The sequence below is a fragment of the Canis lupus genome, chromosome 8 (genome assembly GCF_011100685.1).
Source record: "Canis lupus familiaris isolate Mischka breed German Shepherd chromosome 8, alternate assembly UU_Cfam_GSD_1.0, whole genome shotgun sequence".
Lineage (NCBI taxonomy): Eukaryota > Metazoa > Chordata > Mammalia > Carnivora > Canidae > Canis > Canis lupus.
Window position 1 is genome coordinate 74,387,083 of NC_049229.1, and position 26,173 is coordinate 74,413,255.

General features: G+C 42.0%; 2 gene segments (V, D, J or C); both read right to left on the bottom strand.

Moving 5' to 3' along the window:
- Window positions 1-6,609: 6,609 nt before the first annotated feature.
- LOC119876518 lies at window positions 6,610-7,224 on the bottom strand. The segment is given in 2 exon segments: window positions 6,610-6,959; window positions 7,063-7,224. Coding segments are annotated over 2 exon segments (381 nt in total).
- A 9,522-nt stretch (window positions 7,225-16,746) lies between these two features.
- On the bottom strand, window positions 16,747-17,360 carry LOC119869014. The segment is given in 2 exon segments: window positions 16,747-17,095; window positions 17,199-17,360. Coding segments are annotated over 2 exon segments (384 nt in total).
- Between the last annotated feature and the right edge of the window lie 8,813 nt (window positions 17,361-26,173).

A 26,173-nucleotide genomic window follows, 5' to 3' on the forward strand; every position in this document is an offset into this window, starting at 1 on the left:
AGTATTTTTGTAGTGTTGGATCTTAGCGTTAGGAACTTGGTAAGACTTTTGCATCCATATTTATGAATATAATTGTTTGTAATTCTCCTTAGTAGCTGGGTCTTTAGTTTGGGGGTCAATGTAATGCTGACATCAGAGAATGAGCCTGGAAGTTTTCCTTCAATTTCTATTATTTGAATAGCTTCAGAAGAATAGGTATTGATTCTGGTTTAAAATCACTTGGTAGGGATCCCTGGGTGGCTCAGCAGTTTGGTGTCTGCCTTAGGTCCAGGGCATGACCCTGGAGTCCCAGGATCGAATCCCACATTGGACTCCCTGCATGGAGCTTGATCCTCCCTCTGCCTGTGTCTCTGTCTCTCTCTGTATGTCTCTCAGGGAAGAAAAAATTCTTTGTTTAAAATATTGCGGCAGTAAACCTGGGTACCTCAGTGGTTGAGTGTGTGTCTTTGGGTCAGGGTATGATATCTGAGTACTGGGGACAAGTCCAGCATCAGGCACGCTGCATGGAGTCTGCTTCTCCTCCCTCTACCTATGTCTCTGTCTCTGTGTGTCGCTCATGAATAAATAAATGTACTCTTTAAAAAATTGGCCCAAGGATGTTGCCCATGGGGAAACATTCAGTTAACCATTGATTCTTGATTTCTGCTGAGACGATGATACAAGTTCCTGGGATCAAGCCCCTAGTCAGGCTTTGTGCTCATTGAAGAATCTTGAGATTTTCTGTTACCCTCAAACTATTTTGTCACTTTGTCTATAAATAAATAAATACATACATACATACATACATACATACAATGTTGGGGGCAAGATCATGGAGGAGTAAGGGTTCTCAACTCACCTCATAACAGCAACTAACCAAGATAACTTTTTAAAAAGATATTGTATATTAGCCCTTCACCCGATAGGTCATTGACAAATATCTTCTCCCATTCTTTAGGTTGGCTTTGAGTTTTGTTGACTATTATGCTGTGCATAGCTTTTTATCTTGATGATGTCCCAATAGCTCACAAACAATAGGAAGGAAATACAAACGATTTTATTTTTTTAATTTATTTTTTATTGGTGTTCAATTTACTAACATACAGAATAACCCCCAGTGCCCGTCACCCATTCACTCCCACCCCCCGCCCTCCTCCCCTTCTACCACCCCTAGTTCGTTTCCCAGAGTTAGCAGTCTTTACGTTCTGTCTCCCTTTCTGATATTTCCCACACATTTCTTCTCCCTTCCCTTATATTCCCTTTCACTATTATTTATATTCCCCAAATGAATGAGAACATATAATGTTTGTCCTTCTCCGACTGACTTACTACTTCACTCAGCATAATACCCTCCAGTTCCATCCACGTTGAAGCAAATGGTGGGTATTTGTCATTTCTAATAGCTGAGTAATATTTTAAAAACATATTAGGACCACTTCTATGCCAATAAATTAGGCAATCCAGAAGAAATGGATGCTTTTCTGGAAAACCACAAATAAGCAAAACTGGAATGCGAAGAAATAGAAAACCCGAACTGGCAAATAACCAAGGAGGAAATTGAAGCAGTCATCTAAAATCTCCCAAGACACAAAAATCCAGGTTCAGATGGCTTCCCAGGGAAGTCTATCAAACATTTAAAGAAGAAGCCATACGTATTTACTAAAGCTGTTCTGGAAGATAGAAAGGGACAGAATACTTCCAAACTCTTTTAATGAGGCCAGAATCACCTTAAATCCAAAACTAGACAAAGACTTCACCAAAATCCACCGAATTATAGACCAATAACCCTGATGAACGCAGAAGCAAAAATTCTCAACAAGACACTGCCCAATAGGACACAACAATATATTAACAAAATAATTCACCATGACCAATGGGATTTATACCTGGGATGCAAGGCTGGTTCAACACTCGTAAAGCAATCAATATGATAGATCATATCAACAAGAGAAAAAAGACAAGAACCATAGGATCTTCTCAATACAAACAGAGAAATCAAATGACAAAATAGAGGATCCATTCCTGATCAAAACTCTTCAGTGCGTAGGGATAAGGGGAACATACTTCAGCATCTTGAAAGCCATCTAAGAAAAGCCCACAGCAAATATCATTCTCAATGGGGAAACACTGGGAGCCTTTCCCCTAAGATCAGAAACAAGACAGGGATAAACACTCTCACCACTGCAATTCAACATAGTACTAGAAGTCCTAGCCTCAGCAATAAGGCAACAAAAAGAAACAAAAGGCATTCATATTGGCAAACAAGAAGTCGAAACCAAAAAAGAAAAAAAATAGAAGTCAAAACCTCTGTCTTCGCAGATTACATGACACTGTATCTAGAAAACTCAAAAGACTCCACCCCAAGGTTGATTGAACTCATACAGCAATTCGGCAGTGTGGCAGGATACAAAATAAATGCCCAGAAATCACTTCCATTACTGTACACTAGCAATGAGATAAAAGAAAGAAATATTAAGGCATGAAAAAAAAATCTTAAATTGCACCCAAAAGCATAAGATACCCAGGATTAACCCTAACCAAAGAGGTACAGTTTCTATACCCTAAAAACTATGGAACACTTCTGAAAGAAATTGAGGAAGAAACAAGAATATTGATGAATATTCCATGCTCATGGATTGGAAGAATTAATTTTGTGAAAATGTCAAAGCTACCCAGGGCAATTTACACGTTCAATGCAATTCCTATAAAATACCTCAGACTTTCTTCAGAGGGTTGGAACAAATCAACTTAAGGTTTGTGTGGAATCAGAAAAACCTCCAAATAGCCATGGTAATACTGAAAGGAAAACCAGAACTGGGGCATCAGAATGCTGGATTCCAAGTTCTACTACAAAGCTGTGATCATCAAGACATTCTGGTAGTGGCACAAAAACAGACACATTGATCAATTGCACAGAATGGAGAACCAGAAGTGGACACTGAACTCTATGGTCAACTAATATTCTACAAAGCAGGAAAGACTATCCAGTGGAAAAAACAAGAGTCTCTTCAATAAACGGTGCTTGGAAAATTGGACAGCCATGTACAGAAGAATGAAACTAGTTCATTCTCTTACACAAAACACAAGACAAACAAAAAATTGATGAAAGGTCAAAATGTGAGACAAGATACCATCAAAATCTTAGAGAACACAGGCAACACCCTTTTTGAACTTGGCCACAGTAACTTCTTGCAAGATTCATCCATGAAGGCAAGAGAAACAAAAGCAAAAATAAACTATTGGGACTTCATCAAGATAAGAAGCTTTTGCACAGCAAAACATACCGTCAACAAAACTCAAAGACAACCTACAGATTGGGAGAAAATATTTGCAAATGACTAGATAACAGACTAGTATAGGACAAATAAGAGGTGAAACCCTGTTTAAGTGTTTCTGGGTGATGTCACCACATTCCCAGATGCAGTGGACTAAACAACAGACGCTCATTCTCACAGCTCTGGAGTCTGGGAAGTCTAAGGTCCAGGTGCAGGCAGATGTGGTGTCTGGAGCGCCCATGTATTAGCATGTCCTTTCTCCCCCTTTCAAATGGGGCCAGGGGGCATTGAGCTTTCCATGTACTGATGGTTCCTGATCAGGTTCCTGATCGCATCATGAGGCTCCATCTCCTGACCTCATTGTTCCCCTAAGGTCCCAACTCCTTCTTCCATCACATAGACGTGAGGTTTCAACCTGAGGATGGTAGAGATGATGACACACAGTTAGCTATATCAGCACCCGAAAGATCCATGAGTTATTTCCTGCAGGTGGAAGGTCCTCCTTCACTTTTGTTCCCTCATAATTGTTAAGTGGAATTTGTCATCACACAGTATTCTTGAGTGTTACCTGCTTGCTCCTTGATCTCCAACACCGCATCTTCTCTTCCTGCCCCACCCATGGGAAATCCATCAGGAACACTTGACTTGACATCAGGGAAATACAAATGAAAACGACACTAAGGTCCGACTTATACAACTCAGAATGGATAAAGTAACAAGGCAGGAAGCAATAAATATAAGGGAGGATATTGAGAAAGTGGAACTTTCTCTTCTTTTGGTGGGAATGCAGGCTTATTCAGCCACTCCAGAAAACAGAATGGAATGTCCTGAAAAAGTGAGAATAGAGCTACCCTAGGACACAGCCATTGAATTACATGGTATTTACCCCAAAGATGCAAAGTTAATGTAATTAAGGGACCCCTGCATCCCAATGTTCACAGCATCAATGTCCAGAATAGCCAAACTGTGGGAGGAATCATGATTCCCTTCTACAGAAGAGTGATAAAGAAGATGTGGAATGAGCCTCAGTGTCCATCGACAGATGAATGTTTAGAGAAGATGTGGTTTATATATACAATGGGACATTACTCAGCCATTAGAAATGACGAAAAACCACCATTTGCTTCAATGTGGATGGAACTGGAAGGGATTATGCTGAGTGAAGTAAGTGATTCAGAGAAGGACAAACATTATATGGTTTCACACATACAAAGTACATAAAAATAGTGCAAGGGAACAAAGGGGAAAGAAGATAGAATGAGTGGGAATTATCAGACACAGTAACAGTGCATGAGAAACTCCTACCTATGGGGGAAAAAAAGGAAGGAGTAGTGGAAGGGGAGTTGGTTGGTGGGTTGGGGTACCTGTATGACAGGAGCTGAGGGGGGCAATTGACGGAATGAGTACTGGCTGTCATATGTAGGCAAATCGAACTCCAATAAAAATATACAAATATGTGTTTTATATATACAATGGGATATTACACACCTGTCAGAAATGATGAATAACATGAAATAGCATTTCCTTCAACATGGATGGAACAGGAGCTATTATAGTGAGAGAAATTAATCACAGAAAGGCAATGATGTGGTCTCACCCATATGTGGAGTATAGGAAATATTGAAAGAGACCATAAGGGAAGGAGTGAAACTTAAGTCTGGTAATATTACAGAGGAAGACAAATCATGGGAGACATGTAACTCTGGAGGAAAAAAACCTCAGCGTCGCTGGAAGAGAGGGGGTGTGGGATGGGGAACTGGGTGATGGGAGTTAAGGAGGGGATGTGATATGATGAGCACTGAGTGTGTAGTAAATATTGGTAAATTCAATTTCAACAAAAAAAAATGGCAAAAGTTCCTGGAACATCATACATGGACTGGGACGATCAAACAACAGACACTCATTCTCACAGATCTGGAATCTGGGAAGTCTGAGGTCCAGGTGCAGGCAGATGTGGTCTCTGGAGAGCACCCACGTCCTACCCCATCCTTTCCCCATCACCTCACATGGGGCCAGGGTGCAGGGAACTTTCCCAGTCCTGGTTTATAAGGGCCCTGATCCTATCATGAGGCTGCACCTCCTTACCTAAGTGTTCCCCTAAGGCTCCATCTCCTTCCCCATCTCATGGACGTTCGGTTCCAACATGGGCATGGTAAAGGTCACACACAGTGATCAGACGTCAGCACCAGAAGGATCCATGAGTTATTCCCTGCAGGTGGAAGGTTCTCCAATCCAACTCATCACACTGAGGTTCCTCATTGATCCAGTAGAAGCTTCTGGTGTCTGAGCACATGGTGTATACATGACCTTCAGAACCAGATTGTGACCTTGGGGAGAGGACACCTTCCATCTGAGACCTGAGAAGTATCTTGGCCTATTTGTACTATTATTTAAAGTTTCGTGTTGCTTCCATATATTATTCATCTCCTTTCCCTATGATTCAGACATCTGTCTACCGAGAATGACCATGTTTCTCTTTTTTCCTTCCAGTTTGATGCTTGTTTAGTGAAATGATTCCTCACACCATGTGCAGTCTTTACTGCCTGTTACCTCCCTGACATTCCTTGCTCATTCTTCTCCTGCACCCAAAGGATAAGAAATCAAACTGTAACCCAGGAGTTCCCTCTTTTGATGCAGTTGGGACACTAACACCACACAAGCCCCTCCTGGAGCAGGACCCCATCCCACCACTGACCCACAACACACACCCGGAGCCAGTGTCCTTCCCTGGCACCATCCAGGCATTTATGACCTGATGAGAGGCCTGCCTGGCTCTCATCAGACATGAAGGTGAAGGTGATGAATGGTTATACTCTTGTGATTGTGTGCGTGTGTGTGTGTGTGTGTGCTTTGTGTGAATGACCTCTGAGTCCACATCCCTACCATGTCATGATGTCATGCAGGAAATCTCTCTCACTCCCAGGCTGTTATTAACATTTTTGTAGAATGTCTCTTTACTCTTGTGTTGACTGGGGATTCTGCTATACCGCAATGTGCAAGACAGCATGTTAGCTTGGGGTCCTGTGATCCTCAGTGATCACCACTAGGACTCATTAAAAGGTTCAGATGATGTGAATTGAGCTATTTGTAATTGATTAAAATTTCGGGTCAGGAGAATTTAAGTACAAGTAAGTGCAAGTTCTATATTTGAATTCTAGGTCTCTAAGAAAGAGACTGAATAGGTAAACACATGATCAAGTGTTCAGAGGGTCTCCTGGGGGGAAACTGCTCCATGGAGAGGAAGCCTGGTCCCTGACAGGAAACCTGCCCAGAACCAGCCTCTGCACCTGCTCCTGGGCCTTCAAGACACAAGTGGTGAGGAGTGCGCACACCCTGGTGGTCCTGATCCCCTTCTACAGGGAGGTTTGTGTCAGGGCTCACACTGAGTTTGCCTCACTGTGTCCTTCGCACAGTAATACACGGCCGTGTCCTCGGCTCTCAGGCTGTTCATCTGCAGATACACTGTGTTCTTGGCGTTGTCTCTGGAGATGGTGAATCGGCCCTTCACAGCGTCTGCGTAGCCTGTGTTTCCACCGCTGTTAATACCTGCGACCCACTGCAGCCCCTTCCCAGGAGCCTGGCGGACCCAGCTCATGCCGTAGCTACTGAAGGTGAATCCAGAGGTCACACAGGACAGTCTCAGGGACCCCGCAGGCTTCACCAGGTCTCCCCCAGACTCCACCAGCTGCACCTCACCCTGGACACCTGCAGACACAAGACATCCTGGTCAAACAACTGTCCCACATCCCCTCTTTCGCTCACTCACCTTCACTCACAGACTCAAGGTTTCTGGTTCTCTATGAATTACCTTGTAAAATAGCGACAAGGAAAACCCAGCGGAGCACAGACTCCATGGTAATTTGTCTGTGTTGTGTCCTGATCACTGAATTGGGTCACCTGGGGATGCTGGGGCTGGGGCTCCTCTCCCAGCTGCAGGGTCGGGACTGGGCTGGTTTAATCAGTGAAGGGAACGCCCTATTTGCATGTCCTCTGTCCATATGACCAGCTACAGACTTACATTCATGTATTTAAAGCCAACTCAAGTGTTGCACCACAATTCTATAGCAATTTGTGTAGATGACTCTCTGACTATATGAAGTTCTAATGACAGTTATTTTTGAATTTCTTGGTTCATTTCAAAAGACACATCAGTATAGGACATTTTCTGGAGATATTTCATCTTGTTAATAAATTTTAATCTTAAATATTTATTTTTGGTGCTAGTGGAAATCAGATTATTTTGTTAAATTTGTACATGTAATTTGTATTTATTATGTAGGAATATATCTTTATTTTATTTGCTGATTTTATATACTGATTCTTTTGCTGAGCTCATGAGTTATTTCTTCCAGTTTTTATGTGACGTTTTTACTCATTGACTCTATTAAGACATTGTCATAGGAAAACTAATTATTTTCTTTCCAGGTTACCACTTTTTCTTTTTTTTTAATGTAGTTTTCTTGCTACGTTTACTGGTAGGTCCTCCAAACCGGGGCAGAAAGCTTTTTCCTCTTGTCTTCAGGATGCATTGTCTGTTCTATTTTTTTTTTTTACATGCATCCTATGTTTATTGCAGCATTTTTTAAATAATAAATCTATTTTTATTGGTGTTCAATTTGCCAACATACAAAATAACACCTAGTGCTCATCCCGTCAAGTGCCCCCTTCAGTGCCCTTCACCCATTCACCCCTACCCCCCTCCATCATCCCCTTCCACCACCCCTAGTTCGTTTCCTAGAGTTAGGAGTCTTCCATGTTCTAACTCCAATTCTGATATTTTCTACACATTTCTTCTCCCTTCCCTTCTATTCCCTTTCACTATTATTTATATTCCCCAAATGAATGAGACCATACGTTTGTCCTTCGCCGATTGACTTATTTCACTCAGCCATAATATGCTCCAGTTCCAACTTCATTGAAGCAAATGGTGGTTATTTGTCATTTCCAATGGCTGAGTAATATTCCATTGTATACATAAACCACATCTTCTTTATCCATTCATCTTTCAATGGTCACCGAAGCATCTTCTCCAGTTTACCTATTGTGGACATTGCTGCTCTAAGCATCGGGGTGCAGGTGTCCTGGCATTTCATTGCACGTGCATCATTCGGGTAAGCAGTTGATAAAAGGTAGACCTAGAGGAGACAATAAATTTCATTTTGTATGTGGATGACCTACCTAATATAAAGTGACAGTCTACAACTCAAATCAGGACAAGGTGAATCGTCATGTCCTCTGCCCATTTCTTATTGTAGTTTTCACTTTGTGGTGTTTAGTTTGGTAATTTATTTTTCGATTTTGGAAACTAGCCTTAATCTGGAGATAGATTTGCAAATCTCTTCTCCCATTGTTTTTATTCTTTTGGAAGATGTTATTCGTTTATTCATCAGAGATGGAGTGAGATTCAGAGACCGGCAGAGGGAGAAGTGGGCCCCTCCTGCGATTTTGCCCAATTTTACTGGTAATCACTTTTCTGTGTGTGAAGACACAAGGCGGATATATAATGTTCCAGCTTCTCCAGGGCTGGACTTTCATGTCCTGGAGGCTTTAGCTGTGGGCCTTACATGGGCTCATCACGGTGCTCCTCCCCTAGTTGATTTTTTTTATTTTATTATTTCTGCCTTCCTACATTGTTAGAAGTGAATACCCTTTTCGCTGTACTGTTCTGGCCAATCTCTATTTAAGCCTCAGGTCGAATTTGTAGGTGTTCAGGATGGTTTGTAATTTATCTAGGTATTTGATGGGGCCAGCTGAGTTGAGGACCCCTACTCCTCTGTCATCTTGCCCTGCCTCACATTTATTTTTTCTGCCATTTCTCTGGTAGGCCTTCCAGTGGGACAGAAAATTTTTTTCCCTCTTTTCTGTTGGATTCATTGTCTGGTCTAATCATGGAGTTTGTAAAAGGCAAACCTTCAGGAGACAATGAATTTCATTGTTCATGTGCATGGGCTACATAATATATGATGTGAGGTGGGATTTCATATCAGGACAGGGTGTCTATTTATGTCTTCTGCCAATTTCTGATTGGGTTTTTCATTTTGTGTTGTTTAGGTTGATAATTGTGCTGTATATTTTGGAAACCAGCCTTAATCTGATGATCAATTTGCAAATATTTTCTCCCATCTTATAGGTTGTCTTTAAATTATGTTGAGTGTTTCCATAGCTGTACAACTGTTCTTTCCTTGATGGAATCCATATAGTTTATCTTTGGTTTTTTTTTTCCTTCCCCCTAGAAACTTGAGTAGCAAGAAACTGTTGTGCCTGAGTTCACAAAATCTCTAGGATTTTGATGGTTTCCTGCTTGACAATTAAGACTTTCATTTACTCTGATTTTTATCTTGTGTCACTTGTAAGAATGTGGCCCAGGTTCATGTTTTTACTTGTGACTGTCCAATATTCACAACCCCACCTGTTGAAAAGATTGTCCTTTTCCAGCGGATACTCTTTTTTGTGCTTTGTCAAAGACAATATGACCGTAGAGTTGTGTTTCCATTTCTGCATTCTCTACTCTATTCCATTGACCTATGTGCCTCTTTTACTGCCAAAATTATACCATCTTGAGGATCACAACTTTGAACTCCACAATTGTGATACCTTCTGCTTTGGGTTGTTTTCAACATTGTCTTGTCTTGTCAGGATCATTCTTTGTTCCTTACAAGTTTTAGGATTGTTTCTTCTATTTCCAAGAACAAAGTTCATGGTATTTTGATAGGGTTTTCATTGAATGTGTCGATTGCTCTTGGTAGCATAGATATTTTATCAATACTTATAACTCCAATCCATGAGAATAGAATGTTTTCAATCTATGTGTGTCTTCCTCAATTTCTTTCATAAGTGTTCTAGAAGTTTGAGACTATAGATCCTTTTCCTCTCTGGTTAGTATTTTTGTAGTGTTGGATCTTAGTGTTAGGAACTTGGTAAGACTTTTGCATCCATATTTATGAATATAATTGTTTGTAATTCTCCTTAGTAGCTGGGTCTTTAGTTTGGGGGTCAATGTAATGCTGACATCAGAGAATGAGCCTGGAAGTTTTCCTTCAATTTCTATTATTTGAATAGCTTCAGAAGAATAGGTATTGATTCTGGTTTAAAATCACTTGGTAGGGATCCCTGGGTGACTCAGCAGTTTGGTGCCTGCCTTAGGTCCAGGGCATGACCCTGGAGTCCCAGGATCGAATCCCACATTGGACTCCCTGCATGGAGCCTGCTCTTCCCTCTGCCTATGTCTCTGTCTCTCGCTGTATGTCTCTCAGGGAAGAAAAAATTCTTTGTTTAAAATATTGCGGCAGTAAACCTGGGTACCTCAGTGGTTGAGTGTGTGTCTTTGGGTCAGGGTATGATATCTGAGTACTGGGGACAAGTCCAGCATCAGGCACGCTGCATGGAGTCTGCTTCTCCTCAATCTACCTATGTCTCTGTCTCTTTGTGTCGCTCATGAATAAATAAATGCACTCTTTAAAAAATTGGCCCAAGGATGTTGCCCATGGGGAAACATTCAGTTAACCATTGATTCTTGATTTCTGCTGAGACGATGATACAAGTTCCTGGGATCAAGCCCCTAGTCAGGCTTTGTGCTCATTGAAGAATCTTGAGATTTTCTGTTACCCTCAAACTATTTTGTCACTTTGTCTATAAATAAATAAATAAATAAATACATACATACATACATACATACATAAAATGTTGGGGGCAAGATCATGGAGGAGTAAGGGTTCTCAACTCACCTCATAACAGCAACTAACCTAGATAACTTTTTTAAAAGATATTGTATATTAGCCCTTCACCTGATAGGTCATTGACAAATATCTTCTCCCATTCTTTAGGTTGGCTTTGAGTTTTGTTGACTATTATGCTGTGCATAGCTTTTTATCTTGATGATGTCCCAATAGCTCACAAACAATAGGAAGGAAATACAAACGATTTTATTTTTTTAATTTATTTTTTATTGGTGTTCAATTTACTAACATACAGAATAACCCCCAGTGCCCGTCACCCATTCACTCCCACCCCCCGCCCTCCTCCCCTTCTACCACCCCTAGTTCGTTTCCCAGAGTTAGCAGTCTTTACGTTCTGTCTCCCTTTCTGATATTTCCCACACATTTCTTCTCCCTTCCCTTATATTCCCTTTCACTATTATTTATATTCCCCAAATGAATGAGAACATATAATGTTTGTCCTTCTCCGACTGACTTACTACTTCACTCAGCATAATACCCTCCAGTTCCATCCACGTTGAAGCAAATGGTGGGTATTTGTCATTTCTAATAGCTGAGTAATATTTTAAAAACATATTAGGACCACTTCTATGCCAATAAATTAGGCAATCCAGAAGAAATGGATGCTTTTCTGGAAAACCACAAATAAGCAAAACTGGAATGCGAAGAAATAGAAAACCCGAACTGGCAAATAACCAAGGAGGAAATTGAAGCAGTCATCTAAAATCTCCCAAGACACAAAAATCCAGGTTCAGATGGCTTCCCAGGGAAGTCTATCAAACATTTAAAGAAGAAGCCATACGTATTTACTAAAGCTGTTCTGGAAGATAGAAAGGGACAGAATACTTCCAAACTCTTTTAATGAGGCCAGAATCACCTTAAATCCAAAACTAGACAAAGACTTCACCAAAATCCACCGAATTATAGACCAATAACCCTGATGAACGCAGAAGCAAAAATTCTCAACAAGACACTGCCCAATAGGACACAACAATATATTAACAAAATAATTCACCATGACCAATGGGATTTATACCTGGGATGCAAGGCTGGTTCAACACTCGTAAAGCAATCAATATGATAGATCATATCAACAAGAAAAAAAAGACAAGAACCATATGATCTTCTCAATACAAACAGAGAAAGCATTTGACAAAATACAGGATCCATTCCTGATCAAAACTCTTCAGTGCGTAGGGATAAGGGGAACATACTTCAGCATCTTGAAAGCCATCTAAGAAAAGCCCACAGCAAATATCATTCTCAATGGGGAAACACTGGGAGCCTTTCCCCTAAGATCAGAAACAAGACAGGGATAAACACTCTCACCACTGCTATTCAACATAGTACTAGAAGTCCTAGCCTCAGCAATAAGGCAACAAAAAGAAACAAAAGGCATTCATATTGGCAAACAAGAAGAAACCAAAAAAGAAAAAAAATAGAAGTCAAAACCTCTGTCTTCGCAGATTACATGACACTGTATCTAGAAAACTCAAAAGACTCCACCCCAAGGTTGATTGAACTCATACAGCAATTCGGCAGTGTGGCAGGATACAAAATAAATGCCCAGAAATCACTTCCATTACTGTACACTAGCAATGAGATAAAAGAATGAAATGTTAAGGCATGAAAAAAAATCTTAAATTGCACCCAAAAGCATAAGATACCCAGGATTAACCCTAACCAAAGAGGTACAGTTTCTATACCCTAAAAACTATGGAACACTTCTGAAAGAAATTGAGGAAGAAACAAGAATATTGATGAATATTCCATGCTCATGGATTGGAAGAATTAATTTTGTGAAAATGTTAAAGCTACCCAGGGCAATTTACACGTTCAATGCAATTCCTATAAAATACCTCAGACTTTCTTCAGAGGGTTGGAACAAATCAACTTAAGGTTTGTGTGGAATCAGAAAAACCTCCAAATAACCATGGTAATACTGAAAGCAAAACTAGAACTGGGGCATCAGAATCCTGGATTCCAAGTTCTACTACAAAGCTGTGATCATCAAGACATTCTGGTAGTGGCACAAAAACAGACACATTGATCCATTGCACAGAATGGAGAACCAGAAGTGGACACTGAACTCTATGGTCAACTAACATTCGACAAAGCAGGAAAGACTATCCACTGGAAAAAACAAGAGTCTCTTCAATAAACGGTGCTTGGAAAATTGGACAGCCATGTACAGAAGAATGAAACTAGATCATTCTCTTACACAAAACACAAGACAAACAAAAAATGGATGAAAGATCAAAATGTGAGACAAGATTCCATCAAAATCGTAGAGAACACAGGCAACACCCTTTTTGAACTTGGCCACAGTAACTTCTTGCAAGATTCATCCATGAAGGCAAGAGAAACAAAAGCAAAAATGAACTATTGGGACTTCATCAAGATAAGAAGCTTTTGCACAGCAAAAGATACCGTCAACAAAACTCAAAGACAACCTACAGAATGGGAGAAAATATTTGCAAATGACTAGATAACAGACTAGTATAGGACAAATAAGAGGTGAGACCCTGTTTAAGTGTTTCTGGGTGATGTCACCACATTCCCAGATTCAGTGGACTAAACAACAGATGCTCATTCTCACAGCTCTGGAGTCTGGGATGTCTAAGGTCCATGTGCAGGCAGATGTGGTGTCTGGAGCGCCCATGTCCTAGCATGTCCTTTCTCCCCCTTTCAAATGGGGCCAGGGGGCATTGAGCTTTCCATGTACTGATGGTTCCTGATCAGGTTCCTGATCGCATCATGAGGCTCCATCTCCTGACCTCATTGTTCCCCTAAGGTCCCAACTCCTTCTTCCATCACATAGATGTGAGGTTCCAACCTGAGGATGGTAGAGATGATGACACACAGTTAGCTATATCAGCACCCGAAGGATCCATGAGTTATTTCCTGCAGGTGGAAGGTCCTCCTTCACTTTTGTTCCCTCATAATTGCTAAGTGGAATTTGTCATCACACAGTATTCTTGAGTGTTACCTTCTCGCTCCTTGATCTCCAACACCCCATCTTCTCTTCCTGCCCCACCCATGGGAAATCCATCAGGAACACTTGACTTGACATCAGGGAAATACAAATGAAAACCACACTAAGATCCCACTGATGCAACTCAGAATGGATAAAGTAACAAGCAGGAAGCAATAAATATAAGCGAGGATATCGAGAGAGTGGAACTTTCTTTTCTTTCAGTAGGAATGCAGGCTTGTTCAGCCACTCCAGAAAACAGAATGGAATGTCCTGAAAAAGTGAGAATAGAGCTACCCTAGGACACAGCCATTGAATTACATGGTATTTACCCCAAAGATGCAAATTTAATGTAATTAGGGGACCACCTACCTCCCAATGTTCACAGCAACAATGTCCAGAATAGCCAAACTGTGGGAGGAATCATGATTCCCTTCTACAGAAGAGTGATAAAGAAGATGTGGAATGAGCCTCGGTGTCCATCGAGAGATGAATGTTTAGAAAGATGTGGTTTATATATACAATGGGATATTACTCAGCCATTAGAAATGACGAATAACCACCATTTGCTTCAATGTGGATGGAACTGGAAGGGATTATGCTGAGTGAAGTAAGTGATTCTGAGAAGGACAAACAATATATGGTTTCACACATACAAACTACATAAAAATAGTGCAAGGGAACAAAGTGGAAAGGAGATAGAATGAGTGGGAATTATCAGAGACAGTAACAGTGCATGAGGAACTCCTACCTATGGGGGCAAAAAAGGAAGGAGTAGTGGAAGGGGAGTTGGATGGTGGGTTGGGGTACCTGGATGACAGGAGCTGAGGGGGGCAATTGACGGAATGAGTACTGGCTGTCATATGTAGGCAAATCGAACTCCAATAAAAATATACAAAATATGTGGTTTATATATACAATGGGATATTACACACCTGTCAGAAATGATGAATAACATGAAATACCATTTCCTTCAACTTGGATGGAACAGGAGCTATTATAGTGAGAGAAATTAATCACAGGAAGGCAATGATATGGTCTCACCCATATGTGGAGTATAGGAAATATTGAAAGAGACCATAAGGGAAGGAGTGAAACTTAAGTCTGGTAATATTACAAGGAAGACAAATTATGGGAGACATGTGACTCTGGGGGAAAAAAACCTGAGGGTCGCTGGAAGAGAGGGGGTGTGGGATGGGGAACTGGGTGATGGGAGTTAAGGAGGGGATGTGATATGATGAGCACTGAGTGTGTAGTAAATATTGGTAAATTCTATTACAACAAAGAAAAAAATGGAAAAAATTCCTGGAACATCATACATGGACTGGGACGATCAAACAAGACACTCATTCTCACAGATCTGGAATCTGGGAAGTCTGAGGTCCAAGTGCAGGCAGATGTGGTCTCTGGAGAGCACCCACGTCCTACCCCATCCTTTCCCCATCACTTCACATGGGGCCAGGGTGCAGGGAACTTTCCCAGTCCTGGTTTATAAGGGCCCTGATCCTATCATGAGGCTGCACCTCCTTCCTAAGTGTTCCCCTAAGGCTCCACCTCCTTCCCCATCTCATGGACGTTCGGTTCCAACATGGGCATGGTAAAGGTCACACACAGTGATCAGACGTCAGCACCAGAAGGATCCATGAGTTATTCCCTGCAGGTGGAAGGTTCTTCAATCCAACTCATCACACTGAAGTTCCTCATTGATCCAGTAGAAGCTTCTGGTGTCTGAGCACATGGTGTATGCATGACCTTCAGAACCAGATTGTGACCTTGGGGAGAGGACACCTTCCATCTGAGACCTGAGAAGTATCTTGGCCTATTTGTACTATTATTTAAAGTTTTGTGCTGCTTCCATATATTATTCATCTCCTTTTCCTATAATTCAGACATCTGTCTACTGAGAATGACCATATTTCTCTTTTTTTCCTTCCAGTTTGATGCTTGTTTAGTGAAATGATTCCTCACACCATGTGCAGTCTTTACTGCCTGTTACCTCCCTGACATTCCTTGCTCATTCTTCTCCTGCACCCAAAGGATAAGAAATCAAACTGTAACCCAGGAGTTCCCTCTTTTGATGCAGTTGGGACACTAACACCACACAAGCCCCTCCTGGAGCAGGACCCCATCCCACCACTGACCCACAACACACACCCGGAGCCAGTGTCCTTCCCTGGCACCATCCAGGCATTTATGACCTGATGAGAGGCCTGCCTGGCTCTCATCAGACATGAAGGTGAAGGTGATGAATGGTTATACTCTTGTGATTGTGTGCGTGTGTGTGTGTGTGTGCTTTGTGTGAATGACCTCTGAGTCCACATCCCTACCATGTCATGATGTCATGCGGGAAATCTCTCTCACTCCCAGGCTGTTATTAACATTTTTGTAGAATGTCTCTTTACTCTTGTGTTGACTGGGGATTCTGCTATACCGCAATGTGCAAGACAGCATGTTAGCTTGGGGTCCTGTGATCCTCAGTGATCACCACTAGGACTCATTAAAAGGTTCAGATGATGTGAATTGAGCTATTTGTAATTGATTAAAATTTCGGGTCAGGAGAATTTAAGTACAAGTAAGTGCAAGTTCTATATTTGAATTCTAGGTCTCTAAGAAAGAGACTGAATAGGTAAACACATGATCAAGTGTTCAGAGGGTCTCCTGGGGGGAAACTGCTCCATGGAGAGGAAACCTGGTCTCTGACAGGAAACCTGCCCAGAACCAGCCTCTGCACCTGCTCCTGGGCCTTCAAGACACAAGTGGTGAGGAGTGCGCACACCCTGGTGGTCCTGATCCCCTTCTACAGGGAGGTTTGTGTCAGGGCTCACACTGAGTTTGCCTCACTGTGTCCTTCGCACAGTAATACACGGCCGTGTCCTCGGCTCTCAGGCTGTTCATCTGCAGATACACTGTGTTCTTGGCGTTGTCTCTGGAGATGGTGAATCGGCCCTTCACAGCGTCTGCGTAGCTTGTGCTACTTCCACCACTGTTAATACCTGCGACCCACTGCAGCCCCTTCCCAGGAGCCTGGCGGACCCAGCTCATGGCATAGCTGCTGAAGGTGAATCCAGAGGTCACACAGGACAGTCTCAGGGACCCCGCAGGCTTCACCAGGTCTCCCCCAGACTCCACCAGCTGCACCTCACCCTGGACACCTGCAGACACAAGACATCCTGGTCAAACAACTGTCCCACATCCCCTCTTTCGCTCACTCACCTTCACTCACAGACTCAAGGTCTCTGGTTCTTTATGAATTACCTTGTAAAATAGCGACAAGGAAAACCCAGCCGAGCACAGACTCCATGTTAATTAGTCTGTGTTGTGTCCTGATCACTGAATCGGGTCACCTGGGGATCCTGGGGCTGGGGCTCCTCTCCCAGCTGCAGGGTCGGGACTGGGCTGGTTTAATCAGTGAAGGGAGAGCCCTATTTGCATGTCCTCTGACCATATGACCAGCTACAGACTTACATTCGTGTATTTAAAGCCAACACAAGTGTTGCACCACAATTCTATAGCAATTTGTGTAGATGACTCTCTGACTATATGAAGTTCTAATGACAGTTATTTTTGAATTTCTTGGTTCATTTCAAAAGACAAATCAGTATAGGACATTTTCTGGAGATATTTCATCTTGTTGATAAATTTTAATCCTAAATATTTATTTTCGGTGCTAGTGGAAATCAGATTATTTTGTTAAATTTGTACATGTAATTTGTATTTATTATGTAGGAATATATCTTTATTTTATTTGCTGATTTTATTATTTTTTTAATTTTTTTTTAAATTTTTATTTACTTATGATAGTCACACAGAGAGAGAGACAGAGAGAGGCAGAGACATAGGCAGAGGGAGAAGCAGGCTCTATGCACCGGAAGCCCGACATGGGATTCGATCCCGGGTCTCCAGGATCGCGCCCTGGGCCAAAGGCAGGTGCTAAACTGCTGTGCCACCCAGGGTTCCCTGTTTACTGATTTTATATACTGATTCTTTTGCTGAGCTCATGAGTTATTTCTTCCAGTTTTTATGTGACGTTTTTACTCATTGACTCTATTAAGACATTGTCATAGGAAAACTAATTATTTTCTTTCCAGGTTACCACTTTTTCTTTTTTTTTTAATGTAGTTTTCTTGCTACGTTTACTGGTAGGTCCTCCAGTCCGGGGCAGAAAGCATTTTCCTCTTTTCTTCAGGATGCATTGTCTGTTCTATTTTTTTTTTACATGCATCCTATGTTTATTGCAGCATTTTTTAAATAATAAATTTATTTTTATTGGTGTTCAATTTGCCAACATATAAAATAACACCCAGTGCTCATCCCGTCAAGTGCCCCCTTCAGTGCCCTTCACCCATTCACCCCTTCCCCCCTCCATCATCCCTTTCCACCACCCCTAGTTCGTTTCCTAGAGTTAGGAGTCTTCCATGTTCTAACTCCATTTCTGATATTTTCTACACATTTCTTCTCCCTTCCCTTCTATTCCCTTTCACTATTATTTATATTCCCCAAATGAATGAGTCCATACATTTGTCCTTCTCTGATTGACTTATTTCACTCAGCCATAATACGCTCCAGTTCCATCTTCATTGAAGCAAATGGTGGTTATTTGTCATTTCTAATGGCTGAGTAATATTCCATTGTATACATAAACCACATCTTCTTTATCCATTCATCTTTCGATGGTCACCGAGGCTCCTTCTCCAGTTTACCTATTGTGGACATTGCTGCTCTAAGCATCAGGGTGCAGGTGTCCCGGCATTTCATTGCATGTGCATCATTCGGGTAAGCAGTTGATATAAGGTAGACCTAGAGGAGACAATACATTTCATTTTTTTTAATACATTTCATTTTGTATGTGGATGACCTACCTAATATAAAGTGACAGTCTACAACTCAAATCAGGACAAGGTGAATCATCATGTCCTCTGCCCATTTCTTATTGTAGTTTTCACTTTGTGGTGTTTAGTTTGGTAATTTATTTTTCGATTTTGGAAACTAGCCTTAATCTGGAGATAGATTTGCAAATCTCTTCTCCCATTGTTTTTATTCTTTTGGAAGACGTTATTTATTTATTCATCAGAGATGTAGTGAGAGATTCAGAGACCGGCAGAGGGAGAAGTGGGCTCCCCACAAGGAGCCTTATGCTGGTCTCAATCCTAGAGCTCTAGGGTTCCCTGAGCCAAAGACAGTTGTTCAACCTACACAGGCATCTCTATCTTTTCCAGTTGTTAGGTTGCTTTTTAATTATGTTGTGTTTCCACAGCTGTACTACAGCTCCTTCCTTTATGTAGTGCATAGAGTTCACTTTTACTTTTGTTTGCCTTCCCTTTGGAGTTTCGAGTACCAAGAACCTCTTGTGGCCGAGGTCACAAAATCTCCTTGATTTTGAGAGTTTCTTGACTCACATTTAGGTCTTTCATCTACTCTGAGTTTATCTTTGTGTGGAGTGTAAGAATGTGTCCAGGTTCATTCTATTTGCAGCTGTCCAATGTTCCCAACACCACTTGTTCAAGAGATTGCCCTTCTTTCAGTCAATAGTCTTTTGTAATTTGTCGAGGATAAGTTGGCCATAGAGCTGTGTGTCCATTTATGGGCTCTTTTTCTATTCCATTGACCATGTGCGTGTTTTACTGTCACTATTATACTGTTTTGATGATCACAACTTTGAAATCTGGAATTCTGATGGCTTTTGCATTTTTTTTAAGTTTTTGTTTATTTACTCATGAGAGACACAGGGATACAGAGATAGTGGTAGAGACTCAGGCAGAGGGAGCAGCAGGCACCATATAGGGAGCCGGATATGGGACTTGTTCCCATGTCTGCAGGATCGAGCCCTGGACAAAAAGGCAGTGCTAAAACGCTGAGCCACCCGGGCTGCCCTGATTTGTTTTTGTTTCAATATTCTTTTGCTCACTCAGAATCTTTTCTGTTTATTTACAAATTTTAGGCTTGTTGCATTGTCTAGAAAAATGTTGGTGGTGTTTTGATAGGGTCCTATCCTGAGGCTTCACCCTCCTTACCTAAATGTTCCCCTAAGGCTCCACCTCCTTCCCCATTTCAATGTCATTAGGTTCCAACATGGACATGGCAGAGGTCACACAGAGGGAACTGATATCAGCACCTGACTGGTCAATGAGTTATTCCCTGCAGGTGGAAGGTTCTCCAATCCAGCTCCTCATCCTGGGGGTAAACATGGATCCAGTAGAAGCTTCTGGTCTCTGTGCACAGTGTACCCATGACCTTCAGTACCACCTGGTGACCTTGGGAGAAGACAGGTTCCACCTGAGACCCTGGGTAGTACCTCAGGCATCTTCTATTATCTTTTCATGATTTGTGCTGCTTTCTTGAGATCACTAACCATTTTCCATATTTCATATTGTTTTTCTCTACATCGATTTTTTTATAGGTGCATATATAGGTTGACCTATTTTGGACATCCTCAACATGGAGATATTAGTAATTTATTTTTTTTATAGTTATGACTCTTTATTTTTTTTTATCTTTTTTTATTTATTTTTTATTGGTGTTCAATTTACTAACATACAGAATAACACCCAGTGCCCGTCACCCATTCACTCCCACCCCCCGCCCTCCTCCCCTTCTACCACCCCTAGTTCTTTTCCCAGAGATAGCAGTCTTTACGTTCTGTCTCCCTTTCTGATATTTCCCACACATTTCTTCTCCCTTCCCTTATATTCCCTTTCACTATTATTTATATTCCCCAAATGAATGAGAACATATAATGTTTGTCCTTCTCCGACTGACTTACTTCACTCAGCATAATACCCTCCAGTTCCATCCACGTTGAAGCAAATGGTGGGTATCTGTCATTTCTAATAGCTGAGTAATATTCCATTGTATACATAAACCACATCTTCTTTATCCATTCATCTTTCTTTGGACACCGAGGCTCCTTCCAAAGTTTGGCTATCGTGGCCATTGCTGCTATAAACATCGGGGTGCAGGTGTCCCGGCGTTTCACTGCATCTGTATCTTTGGGGTAAATCCCCAACAGTGCAATTGCTGGGTCGTAGGGCAGGTCTATTTTTAACTCATTGAGGAACCTCCACACAGTTTTCCAGAGTGGCTACACCAGTTCACATTCCCACCAACAGTGTAAGAGGGTTCCCTTTTCTCCGCATCCCCTCCAACATTTGTTGTTTCCTGCCTTGTTAATTTGCCCCATTCTCACCGGTGTGAGGTGGTATCTCATTGTGGTTTTGATTTGTATTTCCCTGATGGCAAGTGATACAGAGCATTTTCTCATATGCATGTTGGCCATGTCTATGTCTTCCTCTGTGAGATTTCTGTTCATGTCTTTTGCCCATTTCATGATTGAATTGTTTGTTTCTTTGGTGTTGAGTTTAATAAGTTCTTTATAGATCTTGGAAACTAGCCCTTTATCTGATATGTCATTTGCAAATATCTTCTCCCATTCTGTAGGTTGTCTTTGAGTTTTGTTGACTGTATCCTTTGCTGTGCAAAAGCTTCTTATCTTGATGAAGTCCCAATAGTTCATTTTTGCTTTTGTTTCTTTTGCCTTCGTGGATGTATCTTGCAAGAAGTTACTATGGCCGAGTTCAAAAAGGGTGCTGCCTGTGTTCTTCTCTAGGATTTTGATGGAATCTTGTCTCACATTTAGATCTTTCATCCATTTTGAGTTTATCTTTGTGTATGGTGAAAGAGAGTGGTCTAGTTTCATTCTTCTGCATGTGGATGTCCAATTTTCCCAGCACCATTTATTGAAGAGACTGTCTTTCTTCCAATGGATAGTCTTTCCTCCTTTATCGAATATTAGTTGACCATAAAGTTCAGGGTCCACTTCTGGATTCTCTATTCTGTTCCATTGATCTATGTGTCTGTTTCTGTGCCAGTACCACACTGTCTTGATGACCACAGATTTGTAGTACAACCTGAAATCTGGCATTGTGATGCCCCCAGATATGGTTTTCTTTTTCAAAATTCCCCTGGCTATTCGGGGTCTTTTCTGATTCCACACAAATCTTAAAATAATTTGTTCTAACTCTCTGAAGAAAGTCCATGGTATTTTGATACGGATTGCATTAAACGTGTATATTGCCCTGGGTAACATTGACATTTTCACAATATTAATTCTGCCAATCCATGAGCATGGAATATTTTTCCATCTCTTTGTGTCTTCCTCAATTTCTTTCAGAAGTGTTCTATAGTTTTGAGGGTATAGATCCTTTACATCTTTGGTTAGGTTTATTCCTAGGTATCTTATGCTTTTGGGTGCAATTGTAAATGGGAATGACTCCTTAATTTCTCTTTCTTCAGTCTCATTGTTAGTGTATAGAAATGCCACTGATTTCTGGACATTGATTTTGTATCCTGCCACGCTACCGAATTGCTGTATGAGTTCTAGCAATCTTGGGGTGGAGACTTTTGGGTTTTCTATGTAGAGTATCATGTCATCGGCAAAGAGGGAGAGTTTGACTTCTTTGCCAATTTGAATGCCTTTAATGTCTTTTTGTTGTCTGATTGCTGAGGCTAGGACTTCCAGTACTATGTTGAACAGCAGTGGTGAGAGTGGACATCCCTGTCTTGTTCCTGATCTTAGGGGAAAGGCTCCCAGTGCTTCTCCATTGAGAATGATATTTGCTGTGGGCTTTTCATAGATGGCTTTTAAGATGTCGAGGAATGTTCCCTCTATCCCTACACTCTGAAGAGTTTTGATCAGGAATGGATGCTGTATTTTGTCAAATGCTTTCTCTGCATCCAATGAGAGGATCATATGGTTCTTGATTTTTCTCTTGCTGATATGATGAATCACATTGATTGTTTTACGGGTGTTGAACCAGCCTTGTGTCCCAGGGAGAAGTCCTACTTGGTCATGGTGAATAATTTTCTTAATGTACTGTTGGATCCTATTGGACAGTATCTTGTTGAGAGTTTTGCATCCATGTTCATCAGGGATATTGGTCTGTAATTCTCCTTTTTGGTGGGGTCTTTGTCTGCTTTTGGAATTAAGGCGATGCTGGCCTCATACAACGAATTTGGAAGTACTCCATCTCTTTCTATCTTTCCAAACAGCTTGAGTACAATAGGTATGGTTTCTTCTCTAAATTTCGTTGAGTTCTGCTCGAATCTTTAGTAACTCCCTTCTTCTCTTGGGTGTAGGATCTATTTGCTGTTTTTTCTCTAGCTCCTTTATGTGTAAGGTTAGCTTTTGTATTTGAGTTCTTTCCAGTTTTTGAATGGATGCTTGTATTGCGATGTATTTCCCCCTTAGGACTGCTTTTGCTGCATCCCAAAGATTTTGAATGGTTGTATCTTCATTCTCATTAGTTTCCATGAATCTTTTTAATTCTTCCTTAATTTCCTGGTTGACCCTTTTATCTTTTAGCAGGATGGTCCTTAACCTCCACGTGTTTGAGGTCCTTCCAAACTTCTTGTTGTGATTTAGTTCTAATTTCAAGGCATTATGGTCTGAGAATATGCAGGGGACAATCCCAATCTTTTGGTATCGGTTCAGACCCGTTTTGTGACCCAATATGTGGTCTATTCTGGAGAAAGTTCCATGTGCACTTGAGAAGAATGTGTATTCAGTTGAGTTTGGATGTAATGTTCTGTAGATATCTGTGAAATCCATATGGTCCAGTGTATCATTTAAAGTTCTCATTTCTTTGGAGATGTTGTGCTTAGAAGACCTATCGAGTATAGAAAGAGCTAGATTGAAGTCACCAAGTATAAGTGTATTATTATCTAAGTATTTCTTCACTTTGTTTAATAATTGATTTATATATTTTGCAGCTCCCACATTTGGGGCATATATATTGAGGATTGTTAAGTCCTCTTGTTGAATAGATCCTTTAAGTATGATATAGTGTCCCTCTTCATCTCTCACTACAGTCTTCGGGGTAAATTTTAGTTTATCTGATATAAGGATGGCTACCCCTGCTTTCTTTTGAGGACCATTCGAATGGTAAATGGTTCTCCAACCTTTTATTTTCAGGCTGTAGGTGTCCTTCTGTCTAAAATGAGTCTCTTGTAGACAGCAAATAGATGGGTCCTGCTTTTTTATCCAGTCTGAAACCCTGCGCCTTTTGATGGGGTCATTAAGCCCGTTCACATTCAGAGTTACTATTGAGAGATATGAGTTTAGTGTCATCATGATATCTATTCAGTCCTTGTTTTTGTGGACTGTTTCACTGAACTTCTTCTTAAAGGGGAATTTTAAGAGTCCCCCTTAAAATTTCTTGCAGAGCTGGTTTGGAGGTCACATATTCTTTTAGTTGCTGCCTGTCTTGAAAGCTCTTTATCTCTCCTTCCATTTTGAATGAGAGCCTTGCTGGATAAAGTATTCTTGGTTGCATGTTCTTCTCATTTAGGACCCTGAATATATCCTGCCAGCCCTTTCTGGCCTGCCAGGTCTCTGTGGAGAGGTCTGCTGTTACCCTAATACTCCTCCCCATAAAAGTCAGGGATTTCTTGTCTCTTGCTGCTTTAAGGATCTTCTCTTTATCTTTGGAATTTGCAAGCTTCACTATTAAATGTCGAGGTGTTGAACGGTTTTTATTGATTTTAGGGTGGGATCTCTCTATTTCCTGGATCTGAATGCCTGTTTCCCTTCCCAGATTAGGAAAGTTTTCAGTTAGAATTTGTTCAAATACATATTCTGGCCCTCTGTCCCTTTCGGCGCCCTCGGGAACCCCAATTAAACGTAGGTTTTTCTTCCTCAGGCTGTCGTTTATTTCCCTTAATCTATCTTCATGGTCTTTTAATTGTTTGTCTCTTTTTTCCTCAGTTTCCCTCTTTGCTATCAACTTGTCTTCTATGTCTCTCACTCGTTCTTCCACCTCGTTAACCCTCGTCGTTAGGACTTCTAGTTTGGATTGCATCTCATTCAATTGATTTTTAATTTCTGCCTGATTGGATCTAAATTCTGCAGTCATGAAGTCTCTTGAGTCCTTTATACTTTTTTCCAGAACCACCAGTAGCTGTATAATAGTGCTTCTGAATTGGCTTTCTGACATTGAATTGTAATCCAGATTTTGTAACTCTGTGGGAGAGAGGACTGTTTCTGATTCTTTCTTTTGAGGTGAGGTTTTCCTTCTAGTCATTTTGTTCAGTGCAGAGTGGCCAAAAGCAAGTTGTATTGGGAAAAAAAAGAAAAAGAGAGGAGAGAAAGAAGGAAAGAAAAGAGAAAGAGAAAAAAAGGGAAGAAAAAAAAGAAAAAAAAAAGAAAAAGAGAAAGAAAAAGAAAGGAGAAAAGAAGGGGGTGGGGGAAGGAAACAAATCAAAAAGCAAAAAAAAAAAAAAAAGAAAAGAACCACGGGGGAGTATCTTCTGATTCTGTGTACTTTAAGTCCCTTGGCTTCTCCTGGAAGTTGTCAGTCTAGCTGGTGTTCTGGGGGAGGGGCCTGTTGTGCTGATTTTCAGGTGTTAGCAGTTGGGGGAGCTGCTGTGCCCCTGCCTGGTGCAGGGCTCAGTGGGGTTGTTTACCCCGTGAGGCCGCAGGAGGAACAGCCCCAGTGGCGGGGCAGCTCAGGAAACCTGGATTCAGCTCCGGCAGGAACTCCGGAGGTCTCTGTCTGCAGGGCTTGGAGGCTCCGGGGCGGGGCCGCTGATCTGCTCAGCTCGGGGCAGGAGCGTCCTTGCTGTCCTGGGCCCTCCCGGCCTCTGTCTGTCCCGGTGGAGGCTGGATCCTGGGCTGTGTCCCGGCGCCCTGTGCTCTGGAGCCTGCGCTGTTGGATTTGCGCTCCTGGTCCGCGCAACCCCCTCCGCGGATCTGCCGCCCGATCCCCTCCGAGCTGCTCCTGGAACCGCGCAACCCCCTCTGCACGGAGCCTCTACCTCTGCCCGAGCCCCTCCGAGCTGCTCCCGGGGCCGCGCAGCCCCCTCCGCGGAGCCGCCGTCCGAGCCCCTCCGAGGTGCTCTGGGTCCCGCCGTGCGCGCTGCAGCCCTTAGGGAGCTCGGCGCACTCTCCTGGGCGCGCAGTTGCTCTGTTACTGTCCCAGGGAGCCGGAGGGCATCCTCGCCCTCCAGGGTCCTGCTCCAACTCCTTGCGAGCCCCTTTCCGCCCGGGAAGGTTGGTGCAGCTCCTGCTTCTCCGGGACGGGGCTCTCCTGTCCTGGGGACACTCGCCCCGGCCTCAGCCAGACTCCTCGCGGGGTCCCTCCCCCTTGGAGGCCTTTGTTTCTTTATTTCTTTTTCCCCGTCTTCCTACCTTGATAGATGCATGAACTCCTCTCACTGTAGCATTCCAGCTGGTCTCT